A 16,462-nucleotide genomic window follows, 5' to 3' on the forward strand; every position below is an offset into this window, starting at 1 on the left:
TCCTTTATTGCACATGTAACATTTATATACAAATAAATATATATAAATAAATTAATTAATAAATAAATAAATACAAACTTAACTCTACTGCTAATTCTGCCTATTGGTCCAGTAAAAAACAGCCTTCATTTAAGCTTCAACTAGCCTACATTCACTGTGCAAATATACTCCCAACATTCTCTTTTTGGTCAAAGAAAAAGTGTTTAGTCACTCACTCAGGTGACCAAATGCAAATAACACACACTTCAAATGTGACAGACTGAACCACTTCATAAAGGACAGAATGGAGCACTTCAGAAATTATAGTCTGGGACATTTCAAATCTCACAGACTGGAACATTTTTGTCATGCCTTTGAATGGAGAAATGACTAGACTGAATCAAATACATTTACAGTCAGCTGGACTGAGCAACCTCTTAAATGCAAATACAATGTTTATTGTATTAAATATAATATATAATTTCTGAATTCTGGTGCATGAATTTAGTCATTGAAACCTCTCAATGGCTGCAATAAAATTAGTGCCAGACCTCATTGTGAAAATTACAACAGCTGGAACCGAGCCTAATTTGGTGGTCATGGTGAGTGGAGGCTTACACGCATCTCTGACTTACAATTATGACACCAAAGAAGAGACACCATGCAGAAAGTGTTGATCCACAATAATAAACACTGAAGCTCTGCTACTTCTGTGGGCTGACTGAGTCAGAATTAATAGAGTTGTCTATGCTTAAACCTTTTTTTGTTTTGTTTTTTTGTTTGCATGCATGTCATTTGGGCTTCCCTAAAAAGAACAACAATGTGAAAGTTTTCAAATGGCCCATATGAAAATCTTTTATGTTGTTTAAAAGCAATTCATGCCATTTTATTGTGAAATCATGAGTTATCTATATGCAGATTTTATGCCAAGTGGCAGGCAGCAGTGCTGTGCAACAAGTCATAGGTAATGTGTTCAGCGGCTTATTCATAGGGAAAAATGTGAATTAGCCCCACCAGATACATAAACCAATCACCTATAACATTAAAACAGCCTGCCTATAAGTCACCTTTGCCACCTTAACAGATACATAGGCATGGACTCTAAAAAAAACCTAGATACACAGATCACTTTATTAATCTTAGGTGTCCTAGATTCATCCTAGTAAAGTATATGTGCTCCATGATCCAGCTTTGATAGTCAAGTGTCCATGATAGTCTATTGACAGGGGTCAGCATGAGTTATCATTAACTAGTAGTCACTATGACTAGTGGTCATAAATGAGAACTACAACAAGCACTTTGGGCCCATTGGGGGGCAGTGGTGAAACAAGCTAATGATGGCCAGGGGGAGCAAATAAAACTATACTAATGACAGAAACCACTTACAGATAGAAGCATAAACGATTCCTCTTTATTTAAAAAATATTAACAGTAAATACAAGTGTTTCTAACACTTAAAGATTGATAAAATCCTGAGAATTCTTTTACTCTAAAAGCATAAAATGTACAAGTGACATTTTATCATATCCCTTGGTCTTTCCTCCAGTCTCTTTTATAAAAAACTGCAGATGTCGAAATCCACAGACAAAGTGGATTATGATTAAATTTTTCATAATCTTATTTTGTTATGATTTATTTGTAGTGCTCTGCCACTAAGGAAGGCTGAGAATTGAGGCTACTGACACATATCTGAGCTGTTTGGAGTTTGGAGGCAAAGGTCAAACAGTGGTAGAAACGCTTTGAGACGCTCCTTTTTCTCATAATTTGGGTTTTCACTTGACCATCCCTTGTTCAAGGAACTGTATTCATTATTTCCTCTGAGAGGTAAAGTTTATTAAAGATTTATAGTAAATCTTAGATTCATAATATCACAAAACACATTTTTCATTCTTTTTATAAGGAGTATAAATATTAGAGAAACATTTTTCTTTCTTTCTTTCTTTCTTTCTTTCTTTCTTTCTTTCTTTCTTTCTTTCTTTCTTTCTTTCTTTCTTTCTTTCTTTTTTCAGCAATTGTAAAGTGAGTCATCAAAGTCATCAATATTTTAATATGGTTTATCTGAATCAGCCATTTGCATGGGCATGAGTTAACTATGTAGTTAACCAAATAGAGCACACCCTGTAGTCTATGTTTCTCTGCCACACTGCTCACTGAACCATACACTCTGCCATATTGCAGTTGTTATTTGTGATATCTGTAGCTGTACTACTCATAGCATGTGAGATGCAATGTGTATACATACTGGCTTTGCCCCATTCCATTATGTAAGTCATTACTAAAACACATCTGACAGGAGCTACTCATTCGAAAAATTAACCTTTTATAGCAAAGAGGAGGGTGACGACTAGCTCGGGCTCTCCGGGGTCTTTCTAAGCTTTATTCAGAAATGTTCAGTGTGAGTGTGATTGCATTGCTGCTAGATGTTGATTTAGCATACTTTTAGCCAGTGAATATACATTATTTAAAAGAATGCATGCCTGAAATATGGATTATCATATTTGGGATATGTACCGAGTGCAGTTGAAGATAAATGCTTTCAGAAAAACAACAAAATTAAAATAAAAACACATTGAGATCACAATATAGATAAAAGAAGTTGAAGTCATGCTTGACTTATCAAATGCCACAGCTTTATCATGAAGTGCTCGGTTACAGACAATATGCAACTTTGATATCTGTATTAACTTTTCAACTGGTGACAATACATGCTATCTCCATAAAGTTCCTGCCCTGAAAGAGCAGGCATTAATTAATCAGCCTGATTGCATCCTCCTGGCATTTCTTCTCAATCGCAGTCATTAGTCATTAACGGTTCCAAGCACATACTATCCCAACTGAGTTCCTTCATGCTCCCTTCAAAACTCAGTGTTTCTCTTGTACTCTCATTAGCAGAGCACAGCATGACACCTACATGAGTTAGAACAGGGCTCCAGAATGACATAAGCATGTTATGTGTCTGGGTCACGTTTTCCCTTTTTCCTCATCACTCTGACATGTTGACATTGTGTTTCTTTTTCTATGCTGCAATAAAATTAAGCATCTTTTGAAGAATGAATCATCTTGAAGGAATATATTAGTAACCTACATAAATCACTATGAGCACTCAACAGATTTTCAGAAAGCATGCTTCTGTAAGCAAAGTAATCCAAAAATTTTGTATGCTTCTTGGAAAGCAGGCAACGAATGCCACAATCTCTAATAAATGCTAAATTTGGCACCCTACATTGACTCCTGCCATGCAAGAATGAGTGTCTTAACCTTGGCTTATTTTGCATCTGTATTTTCTCAGATAACAGTTGATTTGCATAAAACTTATCAGATTGTTTAGTCTTCCATTTATGAAAGGATAAAGCCCCTGACCTGTGGTGTCAGTTTAATGGAAAGGGGTAAAAAATTCTAACCTTTCCTTTGAACAATCTGTCGTTAGAAAGACAATGGTTTCTATGTCAGCCCTCATTTAGAGCTATTACAGTGCTCTCGCCGTGCATTAGCCTCAAATGGGGCGCTAATTACATGTCTAGATTCTTGCTGGTCTTGTTTTCTCTCCTACTGTCTGTCGTGACTTAAATAACAGCGTCTGACATTAATGTTGGCCCTTCTTGCATTCCTTTAAGAAGCTCCCAGTTTAAAGTTTTGTTTCTTCTATTCTTCTGCCTCATTGTCCTCTAAGTGACGCCTTTGTGAATGCTGAATACTGGTGCACAAACTTTCTTTATGCATTTGCCTCTTTTCTTTACTGCAACGCATGTCGTTCAAATTATCCACCTGCAATAAGGGTTGATTACAATTGATTTTGCTCTCGCTGTTAATCTCCTCACACCTGTCTTTTCTTTTTTTCATTCACTCTGATTGCTCATTTATCATACAGGACAATGTTATCAAATGGAGAACACAGCGTAACTAAAGCAATGGCCTATCTACCGAACCCAGAAGAGAGGTTCTGGTCCAGTGCCTTTTAGCCTGAGCTCTCCTAAGAGACAAGGAGGGTGTGGATGAGACAGATATGCAGGCCTGCTGTTTTCAGAAGAAAGGCACCCTACTGATTTCTGAACTATGTTATGTGTAACTATTAACTAGCCAAGCAGATAACTGATGCATTAATTATAACAAGGGGGTGCTGTAATTTCATGCACCTATTAGTCTAATTACTTGTGACTAAGATCCTTGTGATAAAGTAAAATTCTATAATTATACAAAATATGTTGAAGCAAATTAAATACCAGGTTTATTTTGGATATACTAATATTAAAGTAAAATGCTGTAAATATAAACTATAAGTTTGCTTTTGACTGAACTGTGAAAATGGGGCTAGACATTTTACTCAGCCTTAGGTTGGGAAAATTATATGATCACATGTTTTGAAGGCTAGCATTTTCTGTGTTTTATTGCTGTGTGCAATAATTTTATTTAATTTCAAAAGTCCATTGCTTGTGTAGTAATTAAATTAAAAAATGTATTAGATTTTTTTGTGTATATTGTCTTTTAAATTTCAAGAATGCTGTTTATGACTTCTGAACCCAAGAACATTTATTTCAGCAAACACTTATTGTATTTGTAATCATACCAAGGGACCACCTGGAACCACGATTGACTGTTTTAGTTTAGCAATTTTATTCTCAAATACCACAGAAACCTCAATTATAAAATAGCCATAGTGGTTGTATCAGGTCAGTGACTCAGAGAGGAGTAATTTCCCCTATTTTATTTTTTTTCCTTTTTATTTGCCATTTATCTCAAGGGCACTTGATTTCTAAAGTTCAATTTCCACTGATTTTCAAAAATATATCCACAACAACTTTGCATAAATATTTGACATGGAGAGAAAAACAAACTTATTCCCCTATCATACTGATATATATCCTCGCCTTGGTTAACTGTTTACATTATGCTGTAACTCATACAGAGACGTCTGGCATCTTCAGCTAAGGCAAAAGAGAACTCTGAAACTTGTTCTCATTCCACTAGGTTCAAAAGAATCCTTTTGATTTAACAGCGAAATTAGAAACTCTAAATATGCATACACAGCATTTCAACGTCTGGTTATTTAACTAAAAGTCAAAATCGTGAGGAAGGAAAGAAAGACTTTGATGTCCTTATCCTACAGTAATGGGTTGACCTATTTGTTTAGAAGGAGGTTCCTCTTTTAGGCCCTCTTTAGGGATTGCCGTAAAGTGATGGTAGATCAACAGAGGTCTTTCTGATCGCCCACATCCCATGCGTAGGTACTGCCACTGAAAGCATACAGCACCACAAAAACTTTCACCTCACAAAACCCCCTCTATTATAGCAGCCAGGAGGAGGTGGAGGTTTAGTTGCAATTGCCTTCATCAAAGTAAGTTCCAAAGGTCATGCAAGTGGAGGGATGTAGGAGTGAAACTTAATTTTTTTTTCCTGTATTCTATTTCCCAAGAACATGTTGCTATTCATATATACTACTAATAAATTCAGTGCTAGGGCTTTGCATAGCGCCTTGTAGTTATACCATTTACATATACAGTACATACTGTATACATACACACAGATTTATTCATATAAACAAACAATTATGAGACTGCTCTGCACCAGTATCTACCATTAAACAATTGGCATAATATGTTCTGAATAGTCATTGATCAAAATCAGTTGGTCCTTTTTTGTCCCATCAGAGCTTTTCCCTTTCTCCATAATATTAAAATTTCCGCAAGGAGGAAAAGGAATCTCCTCTCAACAGATGGCAAGTGACGCAGCCTTCTGACAATCATGGTGAAGGCCAGAGTCCAGGGGCAATACTAAGAGCCAATGCTCCCCTCACTGCACCAAGCTGTGTACACATGGACATGCCACCATACCCTGGGAATGGAGACACTGGTGGCAACTTATAACCACTACAACACACTCAGCTCCAGACAGTTGTCTTTCATTCGCTTGAGTTGAGCTGCAAGAGTCCCGTTGTGCACCATATGGAAAACATGTATAATGTTGTAGGAGTCTAATCTACAAAAAAATGTTTGCACACTGGTTTAAATGCTAAATTATCTTTGCCAGTATTTATTAGCAGTAAGATTTGCCCATTAGTAAAGGTACATTTTTTGCTGGTACAGGTACAGTGACCAGGTACTCGAGTACAACCACTTTAGCTACAGTTAACAGTTACAGTTAAAGCATAGGTGCACTTCTGGAAGGAAATTGCAACTAAATCAATTCAATATAAGCCTAAAATATATGACCAAGTTTTAAGTGGATGAATGTAAGTAACCTGCACAGAGCCATAAACTCAATACCATTGATTACCTTTGGGATAAATTCCAATGAATTTGTTGGGGAGTGGTAAATCAGTGATGTTAGACATCTGATCAGAAGATGAGAGTTAAAATCTCAGCACAACCAAGCTCTAGTACAACCGAGCTCCCACTGCTGGGGCCCTGACCCTCAGCTGTTGTTGTATACATGCAATAAATGTATTGCAATAAAGAAGGGCAGCTGCCAAAATGCCATAAATGTAAATTGGAGAGCTGACTGCTCAGCTAATATCAGCAACCTTGTGAATTATGAACACAAATTCCTACTGCAGCACTTAGAAATTTAGTGTAGAGATTTTGCAGATTAGTGGAGGTTGTAATAGCAAAGGAGCACTAAATCTGAAATTAAATGTTCACAATGAACATATACTGAATGATTGAACACCAGCATCTCGTTAATGGAGTATTAATTTTGCCTGTATATACTTTGTTGTCTAAAAAGCAAATAAGGGAAATCTATTCACAATACTGAATCGTATTTCATTAAATCAAAATAGTAAATTATAGCAAATTAAAAAGCAGTGGAATTAAAAAAACACCAAATCTTTTTTTTTTTTTATACCAAATTACACTAAATTGAATCAAAGATTAAAAATAATTTCTAACAAACAGTTTTGCCCTGCATTGTACCACTTTTGCATTGATGTAAATTATATCATATTAAATCACTCATTGTTTTAACTATAACAAATATTTACATCAGATAATTAACTCTATATTGAAAATGTGTTTCATCTAATCTCTAAAGAAAGGATACATGAGTGCATGAGTAGAGGGGAAAAAGGTAAAACTAATTAACAGACTAACTATTTGCAATGTTCATTAATGTTTTTTCATTAAGATTTATCTTTATAGGGCTTGAAGAGTGTAAAATCTGTGAAATGCAATTACTGGTCAGGTGCAGGAGCACAAATGCAGGAAAGTAATTGATGGTTACCCGCTGAAAGGAAAAGCGAATTCAAATTAACAAATGGCCACCTTCACAGTGGGGAGGTGCCTTCATTACTTGTAAGAAGGTTGTAAACCCATCTGTATGGAAATAAGAAAATGGAAAGAGGTGCAATAAAGTGCATACTAAACTTTAAATCTTAGAGCTGCAGACAGCACAGGCCAGTTATAATGCACCACTCTTTTATATATAGTACATATTTAAGTTATTCTGCACAAGGCATTTATCAGGCTAGTCATGACTTATTGACAGGAAAGGTGACAGTCAAGCTTTTAGAGACCTCTTTTGATCTTCATTGGCATAAATGGTGGATCAATACTGAAGACAGTGAGAAGAGAAAAACAATGCAGTACCTGGATCTGAACTAACCTAAAGAGACCAGCTCTCATCGTTCTTGGCCTGCAGAAGGTTATGCCTTGCCAGAAGGAAAGAGAAAGGGAAAGAGGGAAAAGTGGCCAGAGCTGCCAGATCTGCATGCTTCCTAGGCAGCCATTTTGGAAACAAGTCAAAAGAGTGTGTAATAGTACAGCCAAAAGAGCTCATTTCCGACATCAGTTAGTGAAGCAGTTATCTCTGAAGGACACAGGGCACCAAACTGTGGACTCAAATGCTGAAAGGGGCACATTGTGTTTACCTAACTGCTGATGTCATTAATCTATTTTTGCACTTTGAGGTTCCTTTAAGAAATTGGACTTTCAAATGCTTTGTGTGTTAGGAAATTGAGTTGAATCTGCTTATCACCCGCTGAGAATGGAGATTAAGTACATAATGAGCGAAAGGGAATACTTTCACACAACAACGATTGGATTAAATCACAACCAATGCTCAATGAGGGGTGAAAAATAAAATTCCATTATGCAGATGTCTTTACAATTATCAAGAAAAAGTATTAACATACAGGATATGCAGTATATATATATATATATATATATATATATATATATATATATATATATATATATATATATATATATATATATATATATATATAAATATACAACTTATCAGGTTACAGTGAGTGTTATATTATAGGTACATTCATTATATTGGATTACTCTCAAACTATATTTCAAAACACCTCTTCACCTTGACATAATACTCAAGTCATAAAATAATGTTTTTTGTCTGCATCTATTTTTATAAAAGAATGTCCCCAAATTAGGTCACACTTGCAGAAGTGACTGTGCAGCTGAAACTGTAATGCAAAAACTGAGTTTATTGCACAGCAACTCCACCGCTGTATGCTATGTTTGTGTTTGTGTAAGTGCGTGTGTGTGCGTGTGTGTGTGTGTGTGTGTGTGTGTGTGTGTGTGTGTGTGTGTGTGTGTGTGTGTGTGTGTATGTGTCTGTCCTATTCTTAGGCAAGGTGAACAGTGTCCTCATCTCACTAACCACTGTATGAGCTAATCATTACTCGAGCCGAGTGTGTTACTGTATTGATTGTCCTCTTAAAGTATTTTGTCAGAAGGACAATGAATTTAAGCTTTACCCTTAACTACAGAAAGGTCTAGAAGATCCAAACAAGATTGCAAAAATGACTATGAGAAAGCAGTATAGTTTTATTAAACATAAACACACAACATGCAACTTACAAATGAACAAATGTAATAACCAGCTAGCATACATTAGCTAACTTTATAGTCATTGTTAGCACTAAGGAGTCTTTGCCACAAAGTAATGCATGCATAGATAATTACATCTGTATATTATTAAAGAAAAAAACCTTATATTGTATATAAATAAAAAAATGTATAACGTTTATTTATATACTATATTTATACTTTAAATATAATTATACTATACAGTATATTTATATAATTTATAAAATTCTGCACTGAAATCTTTTGTCTGGGTCTACTGTTTTATACCTGAGAAGACTAATACACTGTGAAAACTTCAAGTATACAGGCTGCATCTACACTTCTAGCAGTTTAAATGCCTAATGTGAATACTTTAAAAAAAAAAAAAAAAGGATAGTTCTAGCTTACTTTTTTTATGCTGTTTTCAGAATGAAGGTTTTTTTTAAAGCTTTTGATAACTCTTGCCATTGCTGGAGTTAAAATAAAAACTCTAACACTGTGTTTAATAACAACCAACACACTGGGATTTCAACACAAACGAGTTGTGTCATGTTAAATTGCCAATAGAGAGGAGGCAGAAGAGGGGTAAGGAAGTTCACTCTGGTGTCAAGAACAAATTCAACACTCAATAGTGCACATTAATGGCTACAGTGTGATGGGTTCACCAACCTCACAGTCACATGGTTGACAGACTGTGTGTGTGTGTGTGTGTGTGTGTGTGTGTGTGTGTGTGTGTGTGTGTGTGTGTGTGTGTGTGTGTGTGTGTGTACAAGTTGTCTGTAAAGGATGTTTTATTACCTGTTAAAATAGGTATGCTGGTTTAACTCAGGAACTCTGGGCCTCACCATACATTACTCTACATACTGTACATTATATATATATATATATATATATATATATATATATATATATATATATATATATATATATATATATATATATATATATATATATATATATATATATAATATAAGAGTGATGATGGCACTGGGTTGCACTGAGTGGATGATGGCACTGGGTTGCACTGTCCAAAAAACCAAAACCACAGTCGACACGGTGTGATGATTTAGACAATATTCTTCTGGGAACCTGGGTTACAGGCAGTCATGTGAATGATGATTTGACATGTGCCACCTACCCAAACACTGTTGCAGACCAGGTTAACTTTTTTATGCCAATGGTATTCCTTGAGGAAATTGCTTATTTCAGCAGAATAATGCACCTTGCTAGACTCTGGAATGGTTTGATGATTGTGTTTCTCTGGACTTTAAATTCTCCAGATCTAAATCTGCTCAAGCATTTGTTTTCTGTTAAGAAACAAAAACAGCTCCAAATTCTTTGTTAATGTCATAGTAACATATACCACAGGCCGTGTGGAGTCATATTTCTCAGCAGATTGAAGCTGTTTTAATAGACCATAGAGGAACCACAGCATGTTTGGCAGGTGGTCATAAGGTTTCGTTTATTTATTTTATATTTTCCACTAGGAGGTTTTGGTGGCAGTCATGGTTCTCTAGGGGGAGTTTACCAGACAAATTAGTATAATTTTGCTCATATGTTGATTTCTACTGCTGCAAGGAACCACTGAAACATGAGGCTTAAATAATATTTAACTAACATTTAAATAACCATAAATGAAATAGTCTGCAGACCCACAAATGCAAAAAAACACCAAGAAAAAGAAGCTTTCTTCTAACTAAAATTTTACTTTATGATATGACTGCTGATCAAATGTTCTTTATCTTAAATATATTCTTTATCTGAATACATCATGTCCTGTCCTGGAACACATTCTCAAAGAAGTCTAATTCTTGGGGTATGCATATGTATGTGTGTGGGTTGGGGTATATGTGGGTGTAGTATATTTGCACATTTCTAATTTCACCACTCATTGACTACCACATTAATTTTTATGTTCTTTTTCACTCTCTCTTTCTTGATCACTCTCTATCTTTGTTTTCCCAGTGTCTCTCTTTTCCTTTTTGTCTTTTTACTTTTTCTCTACAAATTCACTCTATATATGTGTCTTTCTTCCTTGTCTGACTTACTATGCAATATGCTGTGTCATTCTCCTGCAATAACACTAAGCTCTTGAGCTGCACAGACTCACATTTCAACTAAATGCAGGACATTTATAGGATTTGCTGCTCTAATTCCTCATTATGGTGGTGTGGTCGATTTTTATTGCTTCACTGGTCATAGTCATAACTCAATATCCACTACCAAGCCCCTCCCATAGTGAAGAGATCGCCACCTGGTATCAACGCATCCGCACATTGATTTCTGTCCCCCAGGGTGCACACTGCAGACACAAGCTCGCTTATGGATTGTCTCATTGAACAGTTAAAAATCCTGCCTGCTCAGCATCAGTGATCAGTCCTTTTCAATCAATAACATATCAGCTTTCACATGGCCCAGCAGTGTGAAATAGTAGAATTACATGCACCCTGTTGTTGTGGCTTTACTAGACAGCATGAATTCTTGATTTAGCCAGAATCAGTGATGTATTAATCTTTTGATAATGCTACTAATCAGGCTTTCTTTTATCTGGTCCTCTTTCTTGCAGTTTCAAAATCATAGCGGTATACTTGCACTTTTTTCTTTCACTCCACTGCAGTTCAGTTCTTTTAATTCTGTTCCACTCATGTGAATCTTCTAATTTTATTTGATTAGTTTGTCCATGAGCAGTGACTCTCTGTTAATCTAGCCATGACCCACTGAGAGCTCTGGTTGGTGTGATCGTGAAGCAGAGAAGCAATGACGATTCAACATGTAGGCCATCGGTAATGAATCTGTCACTTCAGTGGCCATCACTTCACTGCAGCGCCACTTGACCCAGCATATGATCTTTAATGCTGACAGGAAGCAATTGGTGCAACATGGCAGTGAGTGCAAAGAAAAGAAGAGAAAAGAGAAAAGAGAGAGAGAGAGAGAGAGAGAGAGAGAGAGAGAGAGAGAGAGAGCGAGAGAGAGAGAGAGAGAGAAAGAGCGAGAGAGAGAGAGAGAAAGAGCACAAATCCCATCGATATCCTGGTGCAGAAAAGGAAAGGAAAATAAATTCCCTCCAAGAACTGAATTCTCCTTGAAGCATCTTCAGAAGTTTCACTGTGATTATAATCCTGAACAAAAACCCTTGGCATGTTAAGCATTTCCTGTGACCATCATGCAGAATAATAGAACAGTTCACATTTATTTGGAGCAGGATGAGAGTAAACTTGTGTTGTTCCTGACAGTGGCAGTAAAGTGGTTAAGGATACAAGTTAGTGTTCAAAAGTTTGTCAGTTTGAATCCCAGGAAGGCCAGAAAACCACTGGTGAGCCTTTAACAAAGATGTTGCTTGTATCCTCTATCAATTGTGATGCTTTATTATTTTTTTTTATGCCCATGCCATGTACTAAATATACCCCTGAGGCATTTCTGACTCACCACCTGTGTAAAAACCAAATGTTCCTGTAAATGGTCCACATGATCTGTCACGCTGTGCTTCTGTTGATGTTAAGCAAGTTTTATCAATCCCTTGTGAAATAGTTCAAAAGAAAAGGCAAGAAAAATGGTCCTTATGTGGAAGCTCGTGTGAAGCTGGCTTTTTAATGAGAGTCAAACCAAATAAACTGTGATTCCTGGAAACTAAAATCAACTGTGATTCATCCAGTGGCTGAACAGGTTCCTGGGTTCCCAAAAAATGTTTTGAAAGGGTTGCTGCAGTATATAAACATGTCTATTATCAGTTCATTATTGACCAGGTCAATATTTTTTTAAAGTACAGCTTACTGTTTCATTGTATGCAAACATGCAAACAGGGAGTTTTTCCCTTGCCACAGTCTCCACCAATTTGATAATCAGGAACAAAATTATTCATTCTTTATTGCTGCATTATTTGTGTAAAGCTGCATTAAAGCAATGTTCATTGTTAAAAGCGCTATACAAATAAAAAAGATTTGAATTGAATTGAATTGAAACATGCTTCAGTGTAAAACATATGGGATGACACCTTGTAGTCACCTTTACCATTCTATTCCAGGGTTTCTAGCTGCTTTAAAGTATCGAGTGTATCAAATGCGCCTAAGTTCTCTGTACAGAAAGTTATTTCATGAGTGAAAAACGTGTGTCCATTGCCATGTTTGTTAGCTTCTGTCTATCCACCAGTCTGGAGTAGAACTGCAGAGGCTGGTGCATGCCTGCAGCACATGCTACATATCAGCCTCATTAGCACTCTGAATCTGCTATGCTTTTTCCACATCACAGGATTAGAATCGTCAAGAGAATGAGAGAGTATGAAGAAGACAAAACCAGAGATGAATGATGTTTGGAGTGGTGTGTGTGTATATGTGTGTGTGTGTGTGTGTGTGTGTGTGTGTGTGTGTGTGTGTGTGTGTGTGTGTGTGTGTGTGTGTGTTTGTGTTAATGGAGGTGGGGGTGGGGGTGGGGGAGTGAATACTCTAGGGAGTATAGACACTGCTGTCTCAGCTATTTATGTGCACACTTTCAGGATAAAGGGTACTGTAGGTCAGAGAGAAAGACATACAGAACAATCTTTTTCCTGAGAAAAACAAAAAATGTGAATGTGCTTATATTAACAGCAAGGTAAACACAACTCTGTGTAAATATGAGCATTAGAACTACTGACTTTTGCTTTGCTTTTGATTCGGTAATCATGCAGTAGAGATTTTTTCCTTTTGTGAGTGGGATTGTGCTTCTTAACGGTGGCGCCTCGGTGGACTGAAGTGCAGATAGTGTCTCCACTGGTTGACCTTGGGCCTCTAAATCTTTCAGGCACAGACCCATTATTTCCCCTCAGCCTGGATTTTATTATCTAATGCAGGTCGGGACTGCCCAGTGGCTGCTATATGGAAATTGCCTGTGTGTTGATTTACTGGACTGGTCAAAAGGAGAGAGCAGAGAGACGAACAAAAGGCCCCTTGAAGCTTTTATGTGACCAGTTTTGTTGTTGTCAATGAATCAATTTTCTCTTTTTTTTTTTTTTTTTGGTCCAATAAATGTATTTATTTACAGATTTGTTTGAGAAAGCAAATAGCCTCTCTTGTATATTAATATAGAAAATAAAGAATAAAGCAATTGATCCTGAGATACTGCTTTAATGTTTAAGAAAAACAATTAGAATAAAAGGGTTGGCTCTTTAGACCTTGGCACAGCTCAGATTTGTCAAGCAGTATTTTTACACACTGTTTAGTTGTTTTCAATCATTTTCTTTATTAGCAGAGCTGTGTACTGGACCTGACTTACTGACACACTGTTTTCTCCAGCAGTGGGTTAATGACATGGATCTCATTAACACCACCCCAAAAATCCATTAAAACAAAACCAGCTTGTGTCAAACTATTAAAGCAGGTAGTAAAATCCCTGACAGAAAGTGGCCTTTTTCTTTGGAAGGCATTAGAAAAATTGTTTGTAATAAATGCAAGACAAATAACATGTGTGTGTGTGTGTGTGTGTGTGTGTGTGTGTGTGTGTGTGTGTGTGTGTGTGTGTGCGTGTATATATATATATATATATATATATATATATATATATATATATATGGCAGTAAAATATACATCAAAATAAATGTATTTAATAATGTCTATAGTTCATTCATTTATTTCAAATAAATAAATGCTACATGTTATCTAGTAACAAACAGCATTCTCTTTCAAAGTACAGACGCTCACCCACTTACGTGCTAAGATGACCTCAGAATTTTTTTTTACTTCTTTTATATTGAATAAAAGGGGGGAAATCAACCATAAAGTAAAGCAACACTTATTTCAATTCCATCTTCCCACACAAATCACACAGTGCAGTGAACCCTACAGGTCACATTCGATTTCATTAAAATGGAAAACTGGTCATGAGGAAATCTGCATTTTACACGCACACAAAATTAAAGTGCTCAGTGCCTTCTATGGAGTATCCCCGTAGGACTGTGTGTGACTATTACGTGCCCTCGTGTCTGGAAAAACACGACCGTGGGGAACTTACCTCCCAGCGCTTGCTTCATAACAAAATTCATCTTGATGGCTTTTGATTCCTACTTCCTTCAAAGTCAGCTGTTACATTTACTTCAAGCTTCTTATGTTGTTCGTTTTCACCGGCTCTATAAAACACACACACAAACACACACACACGAGCACGCGCATAAGGCTACGTAAGGCAAGAGCTCTCACATTGCTCTAGCACAGTTTGAAATATGACAGCAACCCAAGTAACATAAACAAACTCACTTCTTTGCTTTGGCATGTAATTTATATTTTCTGATTTCAATTATCCTTATCGTGCTGGTGAAGTAACAGTGCATTAGGAAATATCAACTTCCACAGATGATGAAGGTCATTAAAGGTCAAGACAGAACCTATTGTAAAAAGTGTTATATCATTTTAATTGATATTTAAATTGTTTATCTGACTTACACAAAGTGGATTCAGCCAAGACAGATGCAGACTTTTTTGTCCAATTTGAAAAACACTAATGACTGCATTACACTGCAGCCTAAATGCTGACCCATAAAATTTCCAAAAGACATACATCCTCCTAAACCAGTTATGGTTTTTTTTTTTTTTTTTGCGTATAAATGAAAAACTCAAGATCCTAGAGAGCGTTAGTCTACCACACGGGTAAGGATTGATCTAATAAACTGTGGTAAACAGGTTATCTTAACTCCCTAATCTGAGGAAAAATAAATAAATAAATGAAAATAACAGAAGCATTATTGTATTTCTGAATTGCATATCTTCGTATCTGCATTTCCTAGCGCTAATATGCACTATATTGCATCCATGAGTTCACTATCGATATGTGTATCTGTGCTCGATTGTCCTCTGAAACGTTTTTCTGCCCAGATGAAGATGTCCCATTACTCTCTGTACTTGATACACGAGGGGAAAACACCACAGAATCACTTCCTTGTTGGTGAATATTTCAGCACCATTGCTGCTGGAGAGCTCCGGTCCGTCCCACTACACCGGGCAAAGCCAAACACACACACACACACACACACACACACACACAGCGAGCGGTCGTTATTACCTGTCCGGTGAATTCCGATCTTTTCGACACACGATGATCCTCCTCCAAGTGAAGTTTAGGTGTACTAGCAGTGCAGGATTCTCAACTGCAAGTCCCTAGCATCTCCGGCTTCCGGGTAAAGGAAAGAAAGGACGTCCTTGCTTTCACAGGCAGTGAGTGTGTGAGTGTGAGTGTGTGTGCGTGTTTCAGTGAGAGAGAGAGTGTGTGTGTGTGTGTGTGTGAGTGAGAGAGAAGGAGAGAGAGAAAGAGAGAGCGAGAGAGAGAGAGAGAGAGAGAGAGAGTGTGTGTGTTAGGGCGACGGGAAGCGCAGCTGCCGCGGATGGAGGGACTCACTGAAACGTCCCACACGCTATGTGAGCACACAGAGAGAGAGAGAGAGAGAGAGAGAGAGAGAGAGAGAGAGAGAGAGAGAGAGAGAGAGAAAGAAAGAGAGAAAGAGAGAGCAATGATTAACACCGCCTAGTCTTGGGGCGCCCTTCCTCCCTGCTCTCTTCTCCTCTCCATTGCTTTTCCTCTCCACTTCTGTCCCTCCCTCCATCCCTCACGCCCTCCCTCCGCGCACGTTCTCTCCGGAGCAGGATTGATAGTGCACCTTCTTAAGGTCATCTCGGTGTCTGTAATACTGTTTTAGGCGCGCGTGTGCCGCTGCTCAC

At 37.1% G+C, this 16,462-nt stretch overlaps 1 protein-coding gene across 1 annotated transcript in view; it reads right to left on the minus strand.

Moving 5' to 3' along the window:
• The window catches only part of cplx1 (complexin 1), a 34,271-nt gene extending 18,217 nt beyond the window's left edge, over window positions 1-16,054 (minus strand). Inside the window, exons 1-2 of the mRNA XM_083545661.1 lie at window positions 15,810-16,054; window positions 14,766-14,880 (exon numbers count right to left, since the gene is read on the minus strand). Coding sequence (XP_083401787.1) covers window positions 14,766-14,796 — 31 coding nt within the window. The 5' untranslated portion in view covers window positions 14,797-14,880; window positions 15,810-16,054. The remainder of the gene's footprint in view (window positions 1-14,765; window positions 14,881-15,809) is intronic.
• Window positions 16,055-16,462: the final 408 nt, after the last annotated feature.

Source organism: Silurus aristotelis, assembly GCF_946808225.1.
Source record: "Silurus aristotelis genome assembly, chromosome: 7".
In the NCBI taxonomy this organism is placed as follows: domain Eukaryota; kingdom Metazoa; phylum Chordata; class Actinopteri; order Siluriformes; family Siluridae; genus Silurus; species Silurus aristotelis.